We start from the raw sequence: 24,085 nt of genomic DNA, 5'->3' as shown, positions 1-24,085 counted from the left end.
TGTCGTGTTTAGGTGCTTACGAAAAGGCAGCCAACTGATGTTTCTCTCCCTCTCTTTCTCCCTCCCTCCCCTCTCTAAATCTTAAAAAAAAAAAAAACATTCTTTTATTGAAGATAGATCATAGAAGTCATTTATAAAACTTTTTTCCCCAAAGTACAGCTTTTCATAAAAAGCAATGTCCACCTTTATTTAATACATGCTCTGGTACACAGGTGTGTGTCGGGGGCTGCTGAGCACCTGGGGAATCCCGGGGCCCGGGCTATGCCTTCGCTCAGCACTCCTCTGTGGAATCGTTGTGGACCTTCTGGCGAGCCTTCGAGGGCCCAGGGGTGGCTGGGGTGCAGGTGGGTGTTGGGGCCAAGTTCACCCAGCCAGGCCCACGGGGCAGCATGTGGCTTTCATTGAGTCTGCACACACGGTAGTTCTCATAGTGGACATTGTGGGTGATGTCCTTCAGGTCTTGGAGGTGGGAGCTGGGAGATGGAAGGCAGGTCAGCTTGGGCTGGCCACTGCGACCCCCAGGCCCACCAGAGCCCCTGGGCCACCTGCACCCTCACCGGATGAGCAGGTCTCTCAGGAGGGCAAACTCACAGTGCGCCATGTTCTCCACTGCAAGATAGGACACTGAGCACCAAATAAGTGCCCACTGTATGCTGCACCACACCTGGCACCCACTATTGCCCTTTCCCTATCTTTTCCCACCTCCCGTTCTTCATTCATTCATTCATTCATTCATTCATTGCTGTGTCCCCAGTGCCTGGTACAGGTGGCTCCTACAAATAGTTGTTAAATCAATGAATCCACTGCTCATTTATTATTATATACTTAATAATGGCTACATTATTGTATCTATATTATACCATATATATATACACACCATATGTATGCATTATATTATATTATATATAGTATATACATAAGATAATATAGTATATACATAAGATAATATATATTTTATCTACTTTGATAATTATATGGATAAATCAGGGGCTTAGGCTTTGACCACTGCTCCTTTACCTTTCAGTCTTATCCTCAGCAGGGCCCTCCTCAGGTAGCTGCCCCCTCCAGCCCACGCATTTCCTTCACTGTGCTTCTCCCATCTGTCACTGTCTTGCCAGCTCCATGAGGACAGGGACCCTGTTGGTCCTACTTTCACTGTCTCTTCCTTAGGAACTGCACATAGAATGCCCGGCACATAGTAGGCCTCTCAATAAATTCTGGTGCACAAATAGGGTGCCTTCTGGGCGCTGGGAACTGTCCAAAGTGGTGGCTCTGCCCCCTCCAACCTCCCTATGAGGTCACTGTTTCCATCACACCCATTTGTGCTGTGAGGAAACTGAGGCCCAGAGAGTCAATAACTTTCCTGAGGCCTCCCAGCTGCAAAGAGGGGTTTGATCTCAGGTCTCTGTTCCTGGGCTGTGGGCTTAGTCACTGGGATCATGTGACGGGTGCTAAGTACTCCAAAGACAATAAGATGTACCCTGGTTTCCAACCCATTCTCACCTGTGTCCTCCCCAAATGCCTGCACTGACCTTCAATGATGCCCCACTTCGTCTTCCGGCCCAACACACACTTCCCGTTCACCAGGTGCTCTCTGTCAGCCCCGACAACGGCAAAGGGAATCCGGTCCTTCAGAGAGGGGACAAAACCGGGGGGTTGGCCCCACCAGGTAGGTGGAGAGAGAAGATCCTAAGGGGGTGCTGTCATTGGTGGGGAGAGAAAGTGGTAGAAGGTGCACAAGATAGCTAATGAGTTAGAAGGTGCAAAGTCAAATCAGTGCCTCAGTTTCCTCATCTGTAGAGTAAGAACTTTAATAGTAATGACACGGAGCTTTGTGAATGTTTGGAAAGTGCTTGGCGTTGTTAAGGGTTAGCAGAGTAACCCTTGCAAACCGTGTCATTACTAATAACCGTGTCACTACAATCGTGCTAACGTCAATTTCTTACCTTACCTATGAAACAGGAACGGTAATCACATTCAACGGTTACCATGATAATTTTGTAAACCAGGGGTTGGCCCCCATGGCTCACGGGCCAACTCAGCCCACCTCCCGTTTTCTTCTGTAACGTTTATTGGCACACAGCCCTGTCCATTCAGTTACCCTTGTCTATGTGGCTTTCATGCAACCACAGCAGGGTTGAGTAATTGCAACAGACACCACTCGGCCCACACAGTCTAAAATATAGGGTGGGGCAAAAGTAGGCTTATAGTTGTTCTTATGGAAAATAATATAATGAATAAATAATAATACAAGAATAAACTGTTTTGTGCACTCACAATTATAAATCTACTTTTGCCCCACCCTGTATTTACCATCACCTGGCCTGTCACAAAAATGTTTGCTAAACTCTGGGCCCTGGCTGGGTAGCTCCGTTGGTTGGAGCATTGTCCTGATACGCCAAGGTTGTGGGTTCCATCCCCTGTCAGGGCACATACAAGAACCAACCAATGAACGCATCAGTAAGTGAAACAACAAATCGACGTCTTTCTCTCTCTTTCTCTCTCTCTCTCAAATCAATAAGTTAAAAAAATGTTTGCTAAACCCTGTCATAAATTCTAGTCGTTTGCTTGCTCCTGGCCAGAAGTGGAGATTCAAGCTTGTAAACTCCAAAGTGTTGTTTATGGGTATATTTTTATTTCTAGAATTAATTTATAACAGGGAATAATGTTGATGCTAATAATAATAACCATTTGTTGCACACTTACTATGTGCCAGCTAGTAGTAACTAAATGCTTGATAAATGTTATGTTGGATGATTTATCGAGTTTTTAATTTGAGAATGGGTTCCTTGTATTCCCCCAGCTCTGTCCCAGTGTGGCCAGGCTGCTGTCTTTGCCCACCTCAGGACAGAACGCAGAGGTGGTGAAGGCCAGGGCGCTTCAACTCTCACAGGAAATCCTGTTCATTGCTCCAGTGGGGAAGGGAGAGGGACAGTGTGGAGAAATCGGGGGCAGGGCGGGAGGCGGGGCCTCCGTGCACTGCTGTGCAGTTTGTGCGCCGCACAGAGGCACTCGGTCAGGAGGCTGTGCAGGGCTCAAGCCAAGGGTAGGCCCCCAACTGTGAAGTAGCTGTTGCTTTTTTCTTTAAAAAAATATTTTACTTATTTATTTTTAGAGAGAGGGGAAGGGAGGAAGAAAGAGAGGGAGAGAAACATCAATTTGTGGTTGCATCTCATGTGGCCCCCACTAGGGAACTGGCCCGAAACCCAGGCATGTGTCCTGACTGGGAATTGAACCGGTGACCCTTTGGTTCACAGCCCACGCTCAATCCGCTGAGCTACATACGCCAGCCAGGGCATGCTTTTTTTTCTAATCCAAGCAAAAGCACTGTGTGGGTTAGCAGGGTCCCTTGGGGAGGGAGTTGAGGCCTGGTGTCCATGGGTGATGGACCCCAGGCCGCAGTCAGGTGTGTTGCTCAGTCCGGATAGACCGACCCTGAATGCTTCATGAGGAGAGCAGCATGGGGGCTTGCAGTTGGAATTCAGTTAATTCAGAGAAAGCGAAGATGTGAGCTATTTCCTTCTTTGTTTTCTGTCACAGCTTTTTTGAAATATAGATCACATGTTGCAAAATTCACCCTTTTACAGGCACAGTCCAGGGGTTTTTAGTATATTCACAAGAATGTGCAACCGTGAGCACAACCTAATTCCAGAGATTTTCGATCACCACCCGAAGGAAACCCTCTCTCCTTCAGCAGTCAGTCACTCCCTACTCTTCCTGACCCCCCGCCCCTGGCAAACACTAATCTACTCCCCGTCTCTATAGATTCGCTTGTTCGGGACATTCCATGTAGTAAAATCATTCCACATGTGGCCTTCTATGTCTGCCTTCTCCCACCGAGCATCACGTTTTCGAGGTTTGTCCATGTTGCAGCGTCCATCAGAAATTCATTCTTTTTTATGGCTGTAATATCCACTGTGCGGATAGACCACATTTTTTATACATTCCCAAGTTAATGGACATTTGGATTGTTCTGAGTAAGTCTATGGACATTTGTGTACAAGTTTTTATGTGGACATCGGTTTTCATTTCTTTTGGGAGAGAAATTACTAGGTCACGTGGTAACTTAGTGCGTACCCTTTTGAGGAGCTGTCAGACTGGTTTCCAGAGTGACTGCGCCCTCTGACCTTCCACCCGAGGAGTGGGAGACCTTCAATTTCTCCACATCCTCACTAACACTTGTCGTTGCCTGTCATTTTGATGATAGCCTTCCTAGTGGGGATTACGCGTCTTGTGCTTTTGATTTGCATTTCCCTTATGATGTTGAGCACCTTTTCACATGCTCATTGGCCAGTCTTATAAATTCTTTGGGGAAATGTCTATTCAAGATCCTTTGCCTATTCTTAAATTGGGTTGTATTTTATTGTTGATATGTAAGAGATCTTTATACAATCAGGGTACAAGTCCCTTTTCAGATATAGCATTTGCAAAAATCTTCTCTTATTCATGAGCTGTTGATATGACCTATTTCTTGCTCATCTTAACTTTTTGGATGATTTATGTCTGCTAGAAACAGATGAATTTTCCCCAGTTGTAATCGTCAGATGAAAATATGAATGGAAAGAGAATCACTCTTTGTCACACTGGCCTCCCTGCCCCCATGGTCTCCTACCCGGATCTTGCTGTTGAGGATCCTGTCATTGATGTCCTCATCGAAGCACTTTTGCGGGTACACATCGATGCAGTGAGTCCGCAGGTTGTGCTGGATCTGGGGGCCACATGCAGGTAACCTCAGCTCACCCTATGCGCTCTGCCCCCTCCCCACCTGCACCGCCCCCAGCCTTGCTCCAGGCACCCAGATCACCCTGCGCCTGAAGTTCTCTCGCTCCTCAATGGTCAGGCTGTCCGCCCGGGCGATCACGGGCACCACGTTCACAGTCCGGCATAGCCGCTGCAGGAACTCGATGTCCAGGGGCCTCAGGCTGCTCAGCCAGGGCAGTGATAGTGGTGACAGTGGCAGCAGCAAGTGTGTGAGTGAGGGGGTGCCAGCCCACAGCCCGTGCCGGGAACCCCCTCTCCGCCTCCTCCCAGTCCTTTCTGCCCTGGCTGGCCCAGCCACCTCACCAGTGTCCAGTCGGCGGCACGAAGTACACACAGCAGTGCACCCGGGTGTCGGGGATGTGGCGCTGGCGGGTGATGAGGATCTCCTCCTGCAGGTACTGCTCATACTGTGCATTGATATAGCCCAGGATGGGGTCCCAGCTGGGCAGGAGATGGATCTGCCTTCAGGACTGTGCCCAGGAGCCACACCTGCCTCCCTGAGTTCTTGGGTGGTCACCCCTGCCGATGACCAATTAACATGTTCGCCCAGGGCGCAGGATCTTTGGTCTTGCATGACTTGAGGTGCTTGAGCACCCAGGCACGCTCTCCACCCCAACTCCACCACCCTTGTTCCCTTGCATCATCAGAGAGGCCCCCTTGCCGTTCTCAAAGTTGAGGCTCAACTTGCTTGCCTATAAAATGGGGACAATAAGAACACCTACCTTGGGTTGGGGGGAGTAAGCATTAAACAAGAGAAATTGCTGTTGGCCTGGTTCAAACCACCATGGGCTTTTGCCTGATTCTGGTGAGGATTTCCTAACTCCACTCCCTGGGCCCCTTCCCTTTGTGGGCTGTTTTCAACAGCAGCCAAGAAGGCCCTTCCAAAAGCAGAAGTTAGATCACATCCTTTTTCTGCTCAACTTCCAGGAACTGAACAAAAGCCGAAGTCCTTACATTGCCCTACAAGGCCCTATACCACCCTGCCACTGCTCCCTGCCTACCCTCTCCAGTCCTCTCCCTGTTGCTCTTGCCCTGCCAGCGACACCAGCCCACCTACCTCAGGGCCTTTGCACATGTCACCCTCAGCCTTGAACACTTGTTTCCCCATGTCCATATGGCTTATTCTCTTATCTCCTGGAAGTTTGCACCTAAATGTCACCTTTTCCTGGAGGTCTTTCTTGTTCACTCTGTTTAAAATTGCCACCCCTACAGCTCTGTACCCCTCTCACTCAGAAATGTCCTGTTTGGATGATAGTGTTCAGGCTCACCCTCTGTATAACTGATTATTTTGTTCACCTTCCCTCACCCCTGTGACGATGTAAATTCCATGTAGGCTAGGATGTTCTTCTGTTTTGTTTGTTGCTGTGTCCCCAGTTTTCTAGGAGAGAGCTCGCATGTAGTAAGTGCTCAACAAACTATCTTGTGCAGTGTCGGCCTCACAGGAGTGTGAATGGAGCACAGGGCTCTGTACTTAGAAGGACCCATGCTTGGTTGGATGTTCTGTGGTTGTGGTCTTACAATGCTTGATAATTAAAAAAATTATTGTATTGATTATGCTATTACAATTGTCCCAATTCTTCCTCATTTATCCCTTTCCACCCCGTACCCCCCTTCCCTCTAGCAATCCCTACCCTACTTGGTTCATGTCCATGGGTCGTACATGTAACTTCTTTGGCTTCTACATTTCCTATACTACTCTTAACCTCTCCCCGGTCTAAAATAGGTCTATTTTGTACCTACCATTTATGCTTCTTACTGCCTCTACCTTTTACCCCATTCTCCCTCCTCCCCCTCCCTGCTGATAACCCTCCATGTGATCTCCATTTCTGTGATTCTGTTCCTGTTCTGGTTGTTTGCTTAGTTTGGTTTTTTTTAGATTCAGTTGTTGATGGTTGTGAATTTGTTGCCCTTTTAATGTTCATAATTTTGATCTTATTTTTCTTTTTTTAAAAAACATTTTACTTATTTATTTAGAGAGAGGGGAAGGAACCTGGCCTACAACCCAGGTATGTGCCCTGACTGAAAATCAACCAGCAACCTTTTGGGTCATAGGCTGGCACTCAGTCTACTGAACCACACCAGCCAAGGCAATTCTTCTTTTTCTTAAATAAGTCCCTTTAACATTTCATGTAATAATGGCTCGGTGATGATGAGCTCCTTTAGCTTTACCTTGTCTGGGAAGCACTTTATCTGCCCTTCCATTTTACACTTGATCTTAGCTAAAAGGCTGAGGAGTGATTTGCCCTTCTATTTTAAATGATAGCTTTGCTGGGTAGAGTTATTTAGGTTGTAGACCCTTGCTTTTCATCACTTTGAATACTTCTTTCCAATCCCTTCTTGAATGCAAAATTTCTTTTGAGAAATCAGTCGATAGTCTAATGGGAACCCCTTTGTAGGTAATTCTCTGTTTTTCTCTTGCTGCTTTTAAGATTCTCTCTTTGTCTTTAACCTTTTGCATATTAATTATGACGTGTCTTGGTGTGGTTCTCTTTGGTCCAACTTGTCTAGGACTCTCTGTGCTTCCTGAACTTGTATGTTTATTTCCTTTGCCAAATTAGGGAAGCCTTCTTTCATTATTTTTTCAAATAAGTTTTCAATTTCTTGCTCTTCCTCTTCTCTTTCTGGCACCCCTGTGATTGAATGTTAGTACGTTTAAAGTTGTCCCAGATTTTCCTAAGCCTTTCCTTGATTTTTTGAATTCTTTTTTCTTCTTGCTGCTCTGATTGAATGCCTTTTCCTTCCTTGTGTTCCAAATTGTTGATTTGATTCTCAGCTTCATCCTCTCCAGTTCCCTGTAGATTTTTCTTCATTTCGCTTAGTGTAACCTTCATTTCTTCCCTTATGTTTTTGCTGTACTCAGAGTTCTCTGAGCATCCTGATCACCATTGTTTTGAACTCTGCATCTGATAAGTTGGCTATCTCTGTTTTGTTTAGTTCTTTTTCTGGGGTTTTGTTCTATTCTTTCAATTGGGCCATATCTCATTGTCTCCTCAATTTAGCAGCATCCCTGTGTTTGTTTCTATATATTAGGTAGAGCTGCTTTGACTCCCTGTCTTAGAAAAGGCACCTATAAATTGTGTGTGGGGAGCCTTAGGTAATCACCAGGGCAGGGCAACCTGCTTCACCGCTTTATGGCTGTGTCAGGGGAGGGTTTGGAGAAGGACAATGCTGTTGCCTGGCTTCTGGAGGGTTGTCTAGCACTTGCCCCAATTCCAGTCACTTCACCCACTTCCTGTATGCGACTGGCACGCTTCCAGCCATTCCCTAGTGGTAAATCCCAGAGTGGGTGGGTTTGGATATGTTGTAAGTCCATGCGGAACCTTTAAACAGACTCTCCTCAAAATCCAGTGGTGTCTTCTGCCACCACAACCCCCACTGGTTTTTGCAGCCAGAAGTTATGGGGATCTATCTTCCCAGTGCTGGACCCCTGGGCTGTGTGGTCTGGCCTGGGGCTGGGATACCTTGATCCCAATGTATCCCTCTTGATTGTTATCTGCCACACGTGAGTGTGGAACTGCCAATTCTACTACTGCCACCTCTCCATGCCACACCGCATCTCTGTGCCTCTCTGCCCGTCTCAGTGACTCTGCCCCTCCTACCTGTCTGGATGAATGTGGCTTCTTTAAATCCTTGGTTGTTGGACTAATTTTCTGACAGTTCTGGTTGTTATTTGTTTTGAGATACAGTTGTAATTCCCTCTGTGGTTGCAAAAGGAGGCGATGCATGTCTATCTACGCCTTCATCTTGACTGGAAGTCCAATTCTTGATAATTTTTGAACAAGGGCCCTCACATTTTCATCACACCAGGTCCCACAAATTAGGCAGCCAATGCTGATTTTGTGTGTGTATGTGTGTCTCACTGAGAGCCTTGAACACCTCTGCAAGGTGGGTGTCATCATTTCCAAGTTAGAAAGAAGGAAACTGAGACTCAAAGAGCTTCTGTGACTAGTCCTAGGTTGGGCAGCTAGAAAGTGGTCTAACCCAGGGGTCCTGACTCTGGAGTGTGGGCTTCTAACCCCTGCTATAGCATAACCTTTTTTGAGTGTTTACTGTGTGCCAGGCAGCAAGCTAAAACTTTACTGATGCCCTTTGATCTTGGAGGGAGAAAGGCATACATTCATTATATAGACAAATAAACTGAGGCTCGAAGGTAACAGTCAGGTTGTTCCAGGGCTGATATATTTCCTAGGGGCTGGAGGGGCAGGGACAGGGGCAACCAGGGCTCAGCCCCACTCCAGAAGACCCACCACTTGTCATTGTTGATCTGGTCCCCAAAGCCAGGTGTGTCGGTCACAGTCAGCTTGAGCTTCACACCCTTCTCCTCGATGACTGTGGAGGGAGTGTGCAGAGAGGAAGAGATTGGGCCTGGTTGGGGCAGGGTGAGGATGAGGGTGAGGCTGGGGGTCTCACTCACCATGGGTCACCGAGTGCAGCTGCAGCGTCTGGGGCATGGGCCCCTGTCCCAGGCCTGGTGGGGTGGATTTCCACATCTTGGACTTGAAGAGTGTGTTCACCATCGTGGATTTGCCCAGCCCACTCTGCCCTGGGAGTAACCACATGACAGCAATAACGGTGGACATTTTAGGCAGTGTTTCTCAAACTCTTAAATAAATCTTCTTAGAAAGTAAACTGTTTTCTAAGTATAACATAAATACAGAAAAGTGCATACTACCTTAAGTGTCCACCTCCATGCTTACCCTTTTTCTTATGAGGCAAAATTCATATAATAAAAGAATTAACCAGTAACATTTAGTACATTTGTAGTGTTGTGCAACCACCACCTCTGTCTAGCCCCAAAACATTTTCATCACCCCCCAATCAAAGTATAAAGTAGTCATTTTCCATTTCCTCCCCAGCCCCCAGCAACTACTAATTTACTTTCTGTCTCTATGGATTTACCTATTCTATATATTTTATATGAATGGATTCATGCAATATTTATTTTTTTGTGTTTGGTTTCTTTCACTCAGCTTAAAGTTTTCAAAGTTCCTCCTTTTTTTTTTTAAAAAAAGAAGATTTTATTTATTTATTTTTAGACAGAAGGGAAAGGAATGAGAAAGAGAAGGAAAGAAACATCAGTGTGTGGTTGCCTCTCTCACACCCCCTACTGGGGACCTGGCCTGAAACCCAGGCACGTGCCCTGACTGGGAATCGAACCAGCAGCCCTTTTGTTCACAGGCTGGCACTCAGTCCACTGATCCTCACCAGCCAGGGCTCATCCATGTTGTAGTATGTATCACCTCTTCGTTCTTTTTCATGGCCAAATAATATTCCAATGGGTGGACAGACCACAGTGTAGTTATCCATTCAACCATTGATGGGGAGTTCAACAAGTTTTTATAAACTAAACAACCCGTGTACAGCACCAGATCACAAAACAGAACACTCAGCTCCCCCCAAGCCTACTCATGCCCCCATCTCAGTGACTATTAACCCAATCCCCCAAGGACAGCCATTCTCCTGACTTCTATCAAGAGGGTGCAGTTTTGCCCACCCTTGACCTAGGGAATCACCCAGCATGTGCTCTTTTGTGTCTGGCTTCTTTTGCTACTTGGTGAGATTCACCCATCCTGCCTCTGGGGTGTGAGGTGCTTCTCCAACTCTGTGGACTATGTCCCCCAGTAGGAAACCTCCTACTTTACAACGCAGGACGTGCCTTTGTGTATATTACTTAAATTGTCCTTAGGGTTGTGCTGTCCAATACTCCAGCCACACCTGCTGTTGCAGCTCGCAAAATGGCAGATCCGAATTGAGATGTGCCCTCAATTGAAAACGCAAACCAGGTTTTGCAGACTTGGTATGACATAAAGAATGTAAAAGGTCTCACAATTTTTATACGGAGTACATGTTGAGATGATAGCATTTTGGAACATATTGGGTTAAATCAAATAGATGATTAAAATTAATTTCTCCTGTTTTACTTTTTTAAAGGTGGCTACTGTGAAATTTGAAAATTGCATATGTGGCTCATGTTACATTTCTATTATACACTACTGCCATAGAATAATACCCTTAACTGGTGATACACACTCTGATATTTTGGGTCCTGTTGTCTCTAGTTTGTTTTGCTAAATTAATTTTTGACCTACAAAATTAACTGGGCATGTATAAAAAAGCAATTCCATATAAACTGACATGTGGAGGACCAACGAAACTCCAGGTGCCATGCTAAGTCAAATGAAGAAACTGAGGCAGAGAGGGGTCAGGGACTGTGCCCAAGGTCGCACACTGGAGGGTTGGTGAGTTTAGGGCCAGGACCAGGTTCTGAGTGCGGGTGTTCAACACGTCCTGCCTCAGCCTCCCCTTTTATTGCTGTTTGGTTTTGGCTGGAGTTTTCATGGGCGATTTTTGTCCTTTAACCATTCAGTGTTTCCCAGATTTTCAACTACAACACCCCTGTGAGGTACTTCTATAGGTCCCCTTAAAAGATGTGCAGACAGAGGCCCCGAGAGGTGAGGCAACATGCCCTGGCCCATTGGTCTGTCCTCCTGTGAGCCCCTGCCCCTCACTCACCCACCACCATGATGTTGAACTCAAAACCTGTCTTCATGGCCTTGATCTTCAGTTGGTCCAGCACGGCCTCAATGCCCACAAAACCAAACATCTCGCAGGGCGGGGTCCTGGGGCTGGAGGGCCTTGATGAGCAGGGAGAGGGGGATCTCCTCAGGGGGTCCATGGGGCAAAGGGCACAACAATGCCTGTAATCTGGGTGAAGTGGGGGAAGAAGATTGCTGGGGCTGCAGAGGGAGACTACCCGAGTTCTCATTTTCCAACCCTGACTCCTTAGTTCTGCTTCCAGACACTTCCCCGCATTAATCCCCCTCATCTTTCTAACCCCCAAGCCCCAGGGCCCAAGGGGTGTGGTGAGAGGTGCCCTGGGGAGCTGCCTCTGGAGGGAGACTGAACTCCCATCCCAACACGCACCAGTCTCAGGGATCTACTCCTCCCCTAGCCCAGCTCCCACTCCTGACCCACCTATGGCCCAGGCAGACTCTCTGCTCAGATTCTTCCCCAGCAGAGCCCAGGGGCCAGACCTGTGGGGGACAGAGAGAGAGAAACAGCCTCGTGTGGCACCTGGAGGCCCTGGATTCCTGTGGGAACTGTAGGGGGTGCCCCGTCCTGGCAGATTCTGGTGTTTGTAGTGAGGGGGAGGGGAGAGGGTGACAGTTAACTGAAGAACCAGAGTCCTGCCCACTCCCTGTGACCCCACTGGGGGGATCCCCTACAGCAGGGAGTAGAGCCCGATGGCAAAGAGGTAAGCTGCTCCTCCAGGCCTTTTCAGGACGCTACCCTGTAATCCTCACGATGACCCTGGCCTAGTACTATAGATAGGAACCCGAGGTGCCCAGGGCAGCTTCATTGCCCAAGGTCACCTAGATGGTGTGAGTGGCAAAGCTGGGCTTCATTCAGCCAGCCTCCCTGGCTCCCAAGTTCATGCCTCTTAACCACTCTGCAAACTTATGACCTAGGGCCAGAAAGCGGAACATCCATGTGTTTTCTTTGGTCTGTCCACTGCTGGCACCATAGTGTTTTAAACTGGCAACATTGAAAAATCAAAGCATTAATTTAGCAAATATTTATCCCATACTTAGTCTGAGCATGACATTGTTCATGGGGCCAGAGGAGGGGAACATGTTTAACAATCATCACAGCCCTGTGAGACCAGTGCTGTTACTACACCCGGTTGATAGATAAGAGAGTCAAGGGGGTTGATCGAGGTCACACAGTGAGGAAGCGGCAGAGATGAAATCTGAGGCCATGTGCTCATCTTCTTCAGCCTCTTCACTTGTTCACACAAACATCTAGATTTCTAATGTATCTTAGAGATTGCAAGCCCTGGCAACTCTGGGCCTGGCCCACAGCTGACTCAAGCTTCCTTCTTTGGCTAAGCCATGTGCTCTTCAGTTTGCCATAGTCCTCACCTCTCCCTACTGCTCTCTGATGTTTCTTACACCAAGTCCATCTCACTCACTTCTCTCACCTCTTTCCTGGCAGCTGCGTTTGCAAGCCCTAAGCAATCCTCTGTCTCAGGTGTTGATAAGTAATTCTGAGAGTATATAGGTTTTAGGTTTTGCAGATCATAAGATCTCTGTTGCAACTACTCTTCGGCTGTGAAAGCAGAAAATTAAAAGGAAGGGTGTGACTGTATGCCATTAAAACTATTTACTGACCCTCACTATGTCCACTGGGACTCACCAACTCTGTTCCAATCCATTCACTTAAACTGTCTTATGCCCCAGCCAGCTTTTGTCCCTCTCTGCCCAGTCTTCTACTCCCCTACCTTTTACACATCTGACAAGAGTCTTAACCTTCACTCTCAAGGTTTGGAGGCTAGGAGTGGGCTGGGCAGGGCCCAGGGCAGGAGGATTGGGATGGAGCCTGCCCTGAACATGGTTCCATTCCCAGCAGAAAAAAAAAAATCTCTCAGCCCTGGCTGGGGTGACTCAGTAGATTGAGCACTGGCCTGAGAACCAGAGGGTCACTGGTTCGATTCCCGGTCAGGGCACATACCTGGATTGCAGGCAGGGTCCCCGGTGGGGGGCACATGAGAGGCAACCACACAGTGATGTTTCTCTCCCTCTTTCTCCCTCCCTTCCCCTCTTTCTAAAAATAGATAAATAAAATCTTTAAAAAAAATTTCTCAAGTTACAGCTCCACAGCTCTCGAGGGATTTGGCAAGGCTGGCCTCATCAAAGCAAATGAGAACTTAAGTGCAGATGTCCAAAGAGTGCTGGGAACACGTGGACTGACCTTAAGCAGGAGCACATTCTGATTCTAGGAATGTCTCCTAAGGAAATCAGCCTTTCTGCAGAGAAAGCACTGTCTCCAGGAAAACCATCACATGTGAGTGATGTAGAATTCTGAAAAACGTCGGGAGGAAAGCCTCAGTGGGTACCCCTAGGGATTGTGAGGTGGAGGATCAGGTTTGCAGAAAGTGGCAGACATTTTGCAAGACACTCTTGGCTATGTTGATTGGGAGAAGAGGAGGTTGAAGTGGTCTGAGCAGTGTGAGGTTGGCGGGTGAGCCCAAATGTGTACCGAGGACAAAGAACTAGAAGGAATCACCGCCACAAGTTGAGTGAGGTAAACATACAGCCACCTAGTGCCTGTTTTCTCGTGTGTCACATTGTTATACGGAAACTTTTATGCGGATTATTTCGGTCAATCCTCACAACAAGTGGGGCTGGGAGATACTGTTCTCACACACGTCTTACGAGGAAGTAGAGGCAGAGAGGGGTCGAGGACCGTGCTCCAGGTCACACACTGGTGGGAGTTAAGAGCTGGGACCAGGTCCAAGTCTGGGGGTCTGACCTGCCTGAACCCCGACTCCATCATTGCCCTTTTGGGGTCTAGGGACTTCTTGGGTGTTTTTGTCTTTTAACACCTTAGAGTTTCCCGGATTTTCTCTAATGAGAAGGCTTCATTTTTGTGATGGGAATGACAGACAAGAGACGGGGCACCCAGGGGTCTAGGCAGTGTGAGGGCCGTGGGGAGAGCGGGAGACCGTGGGCCTTCTGACCACCCAGCCAGGCCAAGGGGGAGGGGCAGGGGCTGCAGTTTTTGGCTTCCTTCCCTGTTTTTCCAACTGAGATAAAATTCACATAACATAAAATTAACTGGTAGGCCTTTTATAGTAAACGGATTAGTGGCATTTAATACACTCACAATGTTGCTAAACCACCTGTATCTAGTTCCAAGACATGCTAATCACCCCAAAAAGAAACCTCATAACCACTAAGCACTCACTTCCCCACCTCCCATCGCCCTGGCAACCACTATTTCAAGTCTCTAAGGGTTTGTCTGTTCCGCACACTTCACATGAATGGAGTCACACAAATGCGTGGCCTCTGTGACGAGCCCCTTTTACGTGGCATCACGTTTTGGAGGCTCCACCCATGTTGTAGCCTGTGTCAGTGCTTCATTCCTTCTTGTGAATAATATTCCGCTGTGTGGGTGGACCGCATTTTATCTATTTACCAGCTGATAGACGCCTGGGTTGTTTCCACCGTTTGGCCGTTGTGATCACTACTGCTGTGAAGAGTGCTGTACAGTCTTTGCGTACTTGTTTGCGGTCCTCCTCGGTGTATACCTCGGCGTGGAGTTGCCAGGAGCTGCCAGGCTGTTTTCCACAGTGGCTGCACCTGTCCCCAGCCCCGTTTTTGCAAGAGAACATTCCAGTCATTTCAAAATTACCCTCCCTCTACGACAGGAATCTGAGATCTCAGAATGAGATGGAGGGAATGAAGGTAGGGTGTAGGATGGGGATCACAGCAAAGGAAAGCCCCTAACATGATGGTCAAGGGCTCTGGAAGCCGAATGCCTGGGTCCCAGTTCCGGCTTTTCTGCTCACTGGGTGTGGCTGGCAAAATCATGCCCCTTTAGATATTTCCATCCTAATCCCTGGAACCTGCGAATATGTTATTTTCAGTGGCAAAAGAGTCTTTGCAGATGTGATTAAGAATTTTGCTGGGGACAGGGGTGAAGGGATCAAGCAAAAAGGAAAAAGGACTCATGGACATGGACAACAGGGTGGTGATTACAGGAGGAGGGGAGTATAAGGGGGATAAACGGTAATGGAAAAAATACAATAAAAAAAAAGAATTTTGCTGGGGAGATGATCCTGGGGGCCAATGTAATGACAGGGTTCCTTATTAGAGGAAGGCAGGAAGGTAGAGTCAGAGACGATGTGACAATGGAAGCAGAAATTAAAGTGACGGGGCTGGAGCATGAACCAAAGAATGTGGCCTCTAGAAGCTGGAAAAGGCAAGGAATGGCTTCTCCCCTAGATGCTCTGGAAGGAACCAGCCCTGCCCAACCCCTCTGGACTCCAACCTCCAGAGCTGTGAGGTAATGAAATTGTATTGTTTTAAGCCATCGATTTTGTGGTAGTATGTTATAGCAGCGAAAATAAATGAATCCTTGCCCTGGCTGGTGTGGTCCAGTGGATTGACCGCCAGCCTGCAAACCAAAGGGTCGCTGGTTTGATTTTCAGTCGGGGCACATGCCTGGGTTGCAGGCCACATCCCCAGTGCGGGGTGTGGAGGGCGGGTGGTGCATGAGAGGCAATGACACGTTGATGTTTCTCTCCCTCTCTTTCTCTCTAAAAATAAATGAATAAAACATTCCTTTTTTTAAAAAAAGAAAAAAATCCATTAGAAGTGTGACTTGAGCGGGTAGCTGAGGTTCTCAAGGACCCAGTCTGCACACCTGTAGAATGGAAATAGCACTAGCACTCGCTGTAGGATTGCCATGCGAAATAAACTAGGTCATGTTGTATGTACAGCCTCACATTGGCTGATGTGTTTTCCCCTGCTAAACCATAAGCGCTACAAGAACAAGAATTTGACTCTTCCTCATTTATAGGCAACTTCAAGTGCTGAGCAGTCTCTGGCCCCTAGTGGGCCTGGACATGTCTGTGTTCTGCAAGAAGGCAGGAGTGACAGCTGCCTCACTGGACAGGGTCAGGGCTGGCAGGGTTCAGGGCCTGAGGCCCCAAATTCTGGGAAAGAGCTCATTTGAGAGATAACCAGAGTGTTATTGTAAGGATTAGAACAGATAAAATAGGTATCCAAGACTCCTAGTATGGTATCAGGCACACCCCAGCTGCCCAAGGAAGGGTGGTGGAATGGACACAACTTTTCCTTCCCTTCCTTTCCCCTTTCTCCTTTTTACTTTCCTTCCTCCCTCCCTTTTTGTCTTTTCTTCATTCATGAAGTCAACAGCAGCCTAGTGCCCACTGTCCCAACCTGCTTGTTATGATCGATCTACTGAGAAAAAGTGACAAAGCCCTGGAATGAGGAAGCTGACAGGCCTGTGGCCTCCTCCTGAGTCCTACAGTATCATAGGCAGGAGGCACACCTGCTGGGACACAGGCCCCGCCCTCTCCTGCTCTCTGGGAGCCCCTGGAGAGAGTGGGGCTGGTTGCCAAGGCCTCGGGTATAGTGGATCCAGAAGCAGGAAGCAGTCTGTGCTCCCAGGAGTTAGGACCTGCCTGACTGGGGAGCTCTGAGGCAGGTTGGGTCTAGGTGTGGGGCTGCTGCACGGCTGGGAAGGGGAAGGGGCTGCCCAGGCCAGGTTCAGGGTCAAGAGAAGGGCTGAGCAAGGAGAATCATGGAAGAGTCTGGGGCAGAAACTGGGGCCCAGAGGGAAGGTGTGAGAGGGGCAAGGACTGGACTGTGGGAGGCCTGTATGTGGCCCAGCCCCAGAGGAGCCCAAGGCTCTAAGGGGCACCTTGTGGGGCTAAGGCAGGTGGCACCCACAACCCTCCAGCTGAGATGGACAACCTGGAGGAGCTGGAGTCCACAGCCGAGGAAGTGCTGGGGAAACTGAGGAGCCACAAACTGTTCCAGTCCACGTGGGACACAGCTGCCTTTATTATCTTCCTCCTCTTCCTGGGTGAGTGTGGTCTCTGTCTCTGGCCCATCAGCCTCACATGTCAGGCCCTACCTAGTCAGAGGGCCATGTCTGGACACCTGTCCCGCCCCTAGGCACTGTGTTGCTTCTGCTGCTGCTCGCCTGCCTCCACTGCTGCTGCTGCTATTGCTCCTCCAGATCCCAGAAGGTGAGAACCAAGCAGGTAAGAATCACGGCCCGGAATTGCACTGAGGTGGAGGAGGGGTTTTGGAGAGGCCGCTGGGCCTCCTCCTCTAGATGGGGGTTGGCAGGGAACTGAAGCCCACCAAACCCTCTGTGCCTCTCTTACAGGTAAACTCCATGGGAGTGAGTAACTTGGCTCTGGAACCTTAGTGAGACAAGTCTTCCAGCCCCTCTGCTCACACATCCTGCTGGGCAACAATAAAAGGTCTTGTTTGCCCAGAGCTTGAGTCTGAAGCGTGTTCTGTTCTAACCTCCCATCAAGGGGTGAGCGCTGCAGGCACTCAGTGTTCCATCTGGTGCCCACCTGGTCCCTCATAGACTTCAGCCAGCATGACTGTCACCAGGAAACCTTAAATAAGTTGCTGGAGGTCACTCAGCAACTACCAATAGGAGGGGAAGCTGGGCTGAAACTTGGGGCCCCAACCCTCAGGCAAAGCCCTTGTCACTATTCTACTCAGCCCCTTAGCAGCCAGAAGGGCCCTCTCAAAGGTGGCGTGAATAGGCCAGGGGCTCAGTCACTGGGAACCCCATCCAGCTGCTGACAATCAGGGACCCCCACTGTGGTCCCCACTCAGACAGACAAGACAGAGATGTCCAGGCAAAAGTGGATAATCTTTATTTCTTGGAGGCCCTGGTGGGGTTGCTGAATAAACAGTCGAGGGCACCCCAGCTCACGGCAGGTGGCCTCTGTCTGCCCTTTCCTTCTTCTTCCTTCCCAACTCACAGCTTAGGGTCACCATCCACCCCTCACCTTCCAGTGGGAGAGGGAGTGTGGCTGCCCCACACCATCCTGGGGGCAGCTCAGCAGGAAGGTAGCGAAACAGGGAGGAAGGAGTGCCCTGGGCTGGGCTCCACCTTGAGTCCAAAGGGCAAGGCTTGGAATGTGGGCTACCTCTTGACCCCACCTTCCTGACCCACCCCCATCCAAAACAAAAAGCAAGTCAGCCTCTCTTCATCCCAGAGGTTCCTGTGTTCACTCCCATTTGTGCAAGTGTGATGGGCAGACCAGGCAAGGAGGGAAGTAAATTGCCCATAGTGCTGGCTCTGGCCTGTAATCCAAGGGGTGTGTGTGGTGGGGATAGGGACACCCTTGGTAGGGGCCACTTCTCAGGGGGAACAGCTCTTGGGTGCTCTGCTTAGAAAGGCCTGTAGCTCCAGTAGCTGGAAAACACCGAGATCTAGGAAGGGAGGAAGGTGGGGGGGACATGGTGAGTGGTGGTGCAGGGGGGCCTGGCCCCTGTTGTACCCTGTGACTCAGGTGAGATTTCAAGGTTATCCAAGGGCAATGTGTCAGGGAGCAGGCACTGTTGCCCAGCAGCCCATCCGGCTGGTGTGTGCAGAGGGCACAAAAAACCTTAACATTTGGAGGTGCTTTGGAGGTGAGACAAGAGGCCTTGGCGTGCCCCCCCAAATTAAGGGTCTAAGCAGCCTGTGGCCAGGCTGGCCTCATCGGTCTAAGACTGATCAGCCCAGACCTCACCACCCCCATGTCCCCACCTTATCCTTGAGCTGCTGGCAGAGCTGCAGGGAGACGGTGAAGAAGACAAGGGCATCATTGAGCCACGGGATGACAGACTCTACTTTGTGCACGTGGCTCACTTCCAGACGCTGGGAGCCCCACTCACTGCAGGGAGACAAGGGTCCCTGAGCCCCCTAGCCTCTGAGGTGCAAAGGGCGCTCCAGGGCACCCCTCCCAATAGCATACTTACAACATGGCCCCAGGGCTGTGGAGCACAGAGCCTCCAGCTGGGCGGAAGTTCTAGGCAGAAGAGCACCAGCCCTGGTCAGGCCCTTGGGGCTGCAGGGCATGGGCTGGTGGAAGTGAGGGGTTGGAGGTTGGCAGGGTCCTGCTCACCTTGGTGGAATTGGGCTGTAGGGTGTGCAGCTGGTACACGGTGAGACAGAGCTTGTTAAGGTTGATGTAGACGTTGACCAGCAGATCGGAGGGCAACGCAGGGGCAAACATACGCTGGGGGGCAGGCAGGCAGGTGGGATGAGGGCAGGGTAGGCAGAAGTCCCTCAAGAACCACCTGGGGGATCTCTGCCCTCATCTTACAAACTGGGGCATCCAGACTCTTCCCAGGTGCCCTGGGTAACTTCCTGCTCTGCCAGGCTTAGAAACCGCTGACTCAGACCAGGGGTGCTGTATTTGGGGGGGCACACAGGATGAGAGCTGAGGACCCTATCCCAGAAAACTGCATAGACACAGAACTCCTACTGATGACAATCTGGGGCACCCGTGTCCCTTTTCTAGGGGACCCACTCTCCTGGACTGAGGCACTGACCGTGAGGCCGCTGGCAGCAATCTCAGGCAGAGTGAGGGTGGCTGGAGTGGTGAGCCGGTTGCGAGCTCTGGTCAGTTGCAGCATCACGGCGTCCATCAGCTAGGGGGAGGGGGCTGGTCACAGCTGCTGTGAGGGCAGTGGGCTTGGTTCTGATCCTATCTCCCCACCCCCCAGCATCGAGGAGCAACAAAGTAGGGTAGCTCCCAGCTCCTGCCCTGGTGGTCCTGGTCTCAGAGCTGGAATGCCACCCTAAAGCAGGGGGCTTGTTAAAAATACAGGTAACTGGGCTCCACCTGGGGGAGGAGGGTAGGATGTCCAGTGAAGCACCCATCCAGGAGCTTGTATTGCATGGGATTCTAGGGGTGGGTCCAATGGGAAATGAGATTCCAGGAGTTAAGTCCCAGGGGCATGAGGGCTTGATGGATGGGGGTAGAGGCAATGAAGGAACATAGAAGAAGGGGCCCTAATCTAGCTAGGGTGCAAAGGGCAAGGGAGAACTTCCTGGAGGAATCAATGAGACAGTTGAGTTGATGCCCTAAGTCAGGTACCAACCCCATTTCCACAGGTGAAAAAACTGAGACTCTGAAGGGGTAAGGTCACATAGATAGTGAACGGTAGAACTATGTAGAACTCATCCCTTTAACATGGACCAGATCCCTGTCTTGGACTCCTTAGAGGCCCAGCTTCCACCGCTTCCAGCTGTTGCTGTGGGTGTTAGGATGACCAAGGCAAAACTGTTGGGTGGAGGCATATGGGCTACAGCTTATACCCCCCAGGGCAGTCACAGTTCTGGGAGGGACCTCAGTCCGTCCAGTTCCAAGTTTCATATGAACAATCAGAGGTTCAGGGAGGGTAGGTGAACCGGCTAAGGACACACAGCAAGTCTAGGCATCCAGACTCAAGTTTTTCCTCCATGCTTTATGAACTGAATTTGTTAATTTTTTTTCTTCCTATTGCTAGTACTACTACTAGTAGCTACTATTTACGAAGCACTTACTAGGGGCCACTTTACCTGTGTTATCACAATTAGTAGTCACTACCCTTGTCCCTCTTTTACAGGGAAGGATATTGAAGCACAGAGTGGCTAAGTAAGTGACTTGAGGTTGAACAGCTTATAGCAAAGACCCTGGGATCAGAACCCAGATCTGGTTCTGGAGCTTGGGCTGTGAGCCATTTGACTGTGGTTGGGCAGACATGTGTGCACTGAGAGGTGAAGAATCAACTGTCAGCAATACCTGAGGATGTGGGGGCAGAGTACTCCAGGGGCCCGGTCAGAGGTCAGGGCTGGGTGTGGGGAACCTGGCTCCCTGCAGGCAGCTCACCTTAAGGACCTCTGCTCCTGTCCTGAACTGGTAGCTGTCATCCCGGTTGTTGAGAAGGTAAATGGCTTGGCTCACGTGGTTCCTGGCATCCTGGATCTGAAAACAGTGCCCGCTCTGTGGTTAGTGGGCTGGGACCCAGCAGGGAGATGTGCCAGATTCACAACAGCCATGGTCTCACAGTTCTAGCCCGTGGGCCCACACTCTGAAGGGCTGTCATCCTTGGAGGGGTGGGTGGATGCTGCTTGCCTGACACTTCCCCCATAGTTCCACAACTATGCGCCTCCTGCCCTGGCTGGGTGCTGTGCAAAACGCACAAACTAAGGCAGGCTTGGTTCCTGGCCTCATGTAGCTCACTTTCTAAAGGAGGACAGATGGATGGTAACACAGTAAAGGCACAAGATAACAGACTGAGTGACTTGCACAAGAAAATAAACAGGGTGATGAAGCGAGATCAGGGAGCCTCTTTAGATGGGGGTCAGAGGAGGCCCCAGGGAGGTGACTCTTGAGCTGACATTCATTACTCTTGTCATGAGAAAAGCTGGTGGAGAGGATTCCAGGCAGTGAGACAAGAATCAGCAAAGGCCCAGAGGTGGAGACTGCTGGTGGCCAGTTGTGGGGGAGGGAGCAAAAGCTGGGGTCCAGTCACATAAGAGTTGATAGGGAGCATGGATTTTGTCCTCAAGAGCCATGGGAAGCCCCTGGAAGCATGGGAAGGGAGTGACTTGTTCAGGGGGAAGTTCCTGTGGCTTTGGCTGGGGAGTATAGACAGGCTCACCTCCCACAAAGCTAGTCTCTGGAGCCCCAGACCCCACCCACCCCAGCTTTGCTGCTAGGAAATGCTATACCAGGCTTGCTGTGGCAGCAAATCCTCAGTGTCCAGCCCCTGGAGGCCTTAGTACCATTGTGCAGGCCTGCCTGCCTGCCTCTGCTTGCCCTTGTGGCCTGAGCTCTGGTCAGGGAAGGTCCTGGTTACCTGCTGCAACTTCCACTGCTTGTCCTCCCGAAAGGCAAAATGCAGCAACTGGTTGTTCCGGGGCATCTTCAGGTTCACGTCCTGACGGGTGAGAGTGGGATAAGCTGGGTAAAGGGATGCCCTTAGGCTTTTGGCCACTCTGAGCCTTTAAGGTGGGGGCTGAAACAGTGGTGGTTTAAGCCCCAGACACTTCTAGGGGGTAGGAGGAAGGACTCTCAACACCATGGCCATTTGTGGGTGAACAGGAATTCAGGCCCAAGAGAAACCACAAAGAAATGAAAGGGAAAGAGACCGTGAATGGGGAAGGTGGCCTTAGCTGGGAGGAGATGTGTGACTAGGCAGACAGAGAATATCTGCACAGGCCAATGGACTGAACACCTACCCGTGGAGAGGGACCTTCCCCCACGCCTTGGCACCTGGCACAGGGTTGGGTGCAGATGGAGCTCGGATGTTGGCTGATTCCACTTTGATCTGGGGCCAGCCTAATCCTGCCAATGCCCATGCTACACTGGGCCCAGACTCAGGGCTGGACCATTTACAAAGCATCCCCTTTCTGCACGTCTTACAGAAACCAAACACCAATCTCATGGAAAGGTTGGGGGTTATTGTCATTTTACAAGGAAACTGAGGCTCAGAATGGTCAAGAATCCTGCCCAGCACCACATAGCCAGCTGGTGGCAGGGCTAAGCAGGAGACTACCAGGCTCTTCCTCACTGGCTTCTCCAGCAACAAGGAAAGGGGGGAGGGGCAGGACTCACCGCCTGGCTCAGCGCGTCCCCTTGCAGAGTCAGCACGCCTTTCACCTGGTCAGTGCTGTAACACACTGGGGTCAGAGCAGAGCCTGAAGCTAATCCCTCCTACCACCCAGCCATCCCAGTGGGCTGCTTCTGGCTGGGTGTCCCAGGATGTTCCGGCCCAGGTGTCCCACCCGCCTAAGGAGCCCATCCCAGGGGTTTCTGCAGAGCCAGGGCTCACCCATAGCTGCCCAGAATGAAGTTCTCTTGCTTGACAGGACCCTCTGTGCCTGAGCCCTGCAGAGTGAAGCGGAGAGAGGCCTCCTGGGGGGCAAAGGGGAGTGGAGCAAAGTTCACTCAATCCAGCCCTTCCAGTGCTCCTTCCAGAAGCCCCACTCCCAGGTAGGCTAGGAGAGGAACAGGTGGGCTGGCCTCACAGGGACACCTTTCCCAAGCCTCCAGGGCACCTTCCCGCTTGCTTCTCTGACTCCTCCCCTATGGCCCGAATTTCACGTCCTAAGGGAGGCAATGCCTGCTCCTTCCCTATTTCCGGAGCACCCACAGTGTCCAACATGGGGTATTGAACAGGAATACTTTCCCAGGTCGGTCAAAGTGCTCAGGTGTGAAGAACAGGGTCAGGGAACCACAGTAGTCATGACAACTCGGAATTCTGGTCATACCAGGCAATGCCCGGACATTTGTGAGTTGACTTCACGACAGCGCTGTGAAGCAGATACCGTTACGTCCTTTTTGCAAGGGACGAAAAGGAGGCCCAGAGAGACTGAGTACTTGGCTAATGTCACAATGCTGGGGCCCTTGATCTCGGATTAAATGTCACTGCCTCAAAGAAGGCCTTCGCTGTTCGGACCCCGGGGCTCATCCTGGGTCCATGGCACTCACATAGCTGTTTGGACAAACGGGTAAGTCCGGTGTCCCTGACTAGGCTCCAAGTCCGCTGACGACAAAACCCATCTGAATACCGCGCTTCGAGAACACAGCAAGCGAGAGGGAGGCTGGCGAGGCCACCCGGGGGAAGGAGCCGCGTCAGGGGAGGCTGGGGAAGGTGGGAGTGTGCAGAGGTCCACAGACGCCCCGCGAGGCTTTACCTTTAAGATGTCCTGAAGCTGCCTCAGCACAGCGTGCACCTCATCGTGAAGCAGCCAGCTGAATTCCTCCTCCTGCCGGGACAGGCCGCTGTCAGCCGCCCGGACCCTCCGCCCCAACCCCGTCCCGCTGGACCACACTCCTCACCAGCACCGCACGCTCCACCGCTGTCGCCGCCATCGCAGCCGCCATTGCTGCTGCTCACTGACCAGCTATGGTCTCCAGTAAGCGGTCCTCAGCGGCCGTTCAGTCACTACTCAGCGTCTGGGCACACCCCCACCGCCTATTGGCTGAAAGGGAGCCAATCCC

At 50.5% G+C, this 24,085-nt stretch overlaps 3 protein-coding genes across 7 annotated transcripts; 1 reads left to right on the top strand and 2 right to left on the bottom strand.

Moving 5' to 3' along the window:
* Positions 1-271: 271 nt before the first annotated feature.
* Positions 272-11,459, bottom strand: SEPTIN12 (septin 12). The gene is made up of 9 exons (XM_024553398.2): positions 11,275-11,459; positions 9,176-9,304; positions 9,009-9,090; positions 5,065-5,202; positions 4,805-4,922; positions 4,613-4,708; positions 1,533-1,629; positions 558-609; positions 272-473 (listed from the first exon to the last, which is right to left on the bottom strand). The coding sequence occupies exons 1-9, from the start codon at positions 11,435-11,437 to the stop codon at positions 272-274; spliced, it is 1,077 nt and encodes a 358-aa protein (XP_024409166.1). The 5' UTR covers positions 11,438-11,459.
* A 5,178-nt stretch (positions 11,460-16,637) lies between these two features.
* On the top strand, positions 16,638-17,585 carry SMIM22 (small integral membrane protein 22). Of its 5 annotated transcripts, none has more exons than XM_045189656.3 (4): positions 16,638-16,772; positions 17,011-17,157; positions 17,250-17,323; positions 17,467-17,585. In XM_045189656.3, the coding sequence occupies exons 2-4, from the start codon at positions 17,037-17,039 to the stop codon at positions 17,506-17,508; spliced, it is 237 nt and encodes a 78-aa protein (XP_045045591.1). In that variant the 5' UTR covers positions 16,638-16,772; positions 17,011-17,036; the 3' UTR covers positions 17,509-17,585. The 5 variants fall into 5 exon arrangements, with proteins under 5 accessions (XP_045045591.1, XP_045045589.1, XP_071076551.1 ...); XM_045189654.3 differs by having other exon boundaries at positions 17,250-17,338; XM_071220450.1 differs by having other exon boundaries at positions 16,661-16,772; positions 17,032-17,157; positions 17,250-17,338.
* A 366-nt stretch (positions 17,586-17,951) lies between these two features.
* ROGDI (rogdi atypical leucine zipper) lies at positions 17,952-24,052 on the bottom strand. Its single transcript, XM_024553437.3, has 11 exons — positions 23,924-24,052; positions 23,779-23,850; positions 22,914-22,996; positions 22,697-22,751; positions 21,939-22,019; positions 20,966-21,061; positions 19,644-19,742; positions 19,214-19,327; positions 19,068-19,117; positions 18,856-18,982; positions 17,952-18,536 (listed from the first exon to the last, which is right to left on the bottom strand). Exons 1-11 carry the CDS (start codon positions 23,966-23,968, stop codon positions 18,495-18,497), a joined length of 864 nt encoding a protein of 287 aa, XP_024409205.1. The 5' UTR covers positions 23,969-24,052; the 3' UTR covers positions 17,952-18,494.
* Between the last annotated feature and the right edge of the window lie 33 nt (positions 24,053-24,085).

Source organism: Desmodus rotundus, unplaced genomic scaffold (assembly GCF_022682495.2).
Source record: "Desmodus rotundus isolate HL8 unplaced genomic scaffold, HLdesRot8A.1 manual_scaffold_156, whole genome shotgun sequence".
Classification (NCBI taxonomy): domain Eukaryota; kingdom Metazoa; phylum Chordata; class Mammalia; order Chiroptera; family Phyllostomidae; genus Desmodus; species Desmodus rotundus.
This window is presented reverse-complemented; position numbering and strand designations above follow the sequence as displayed.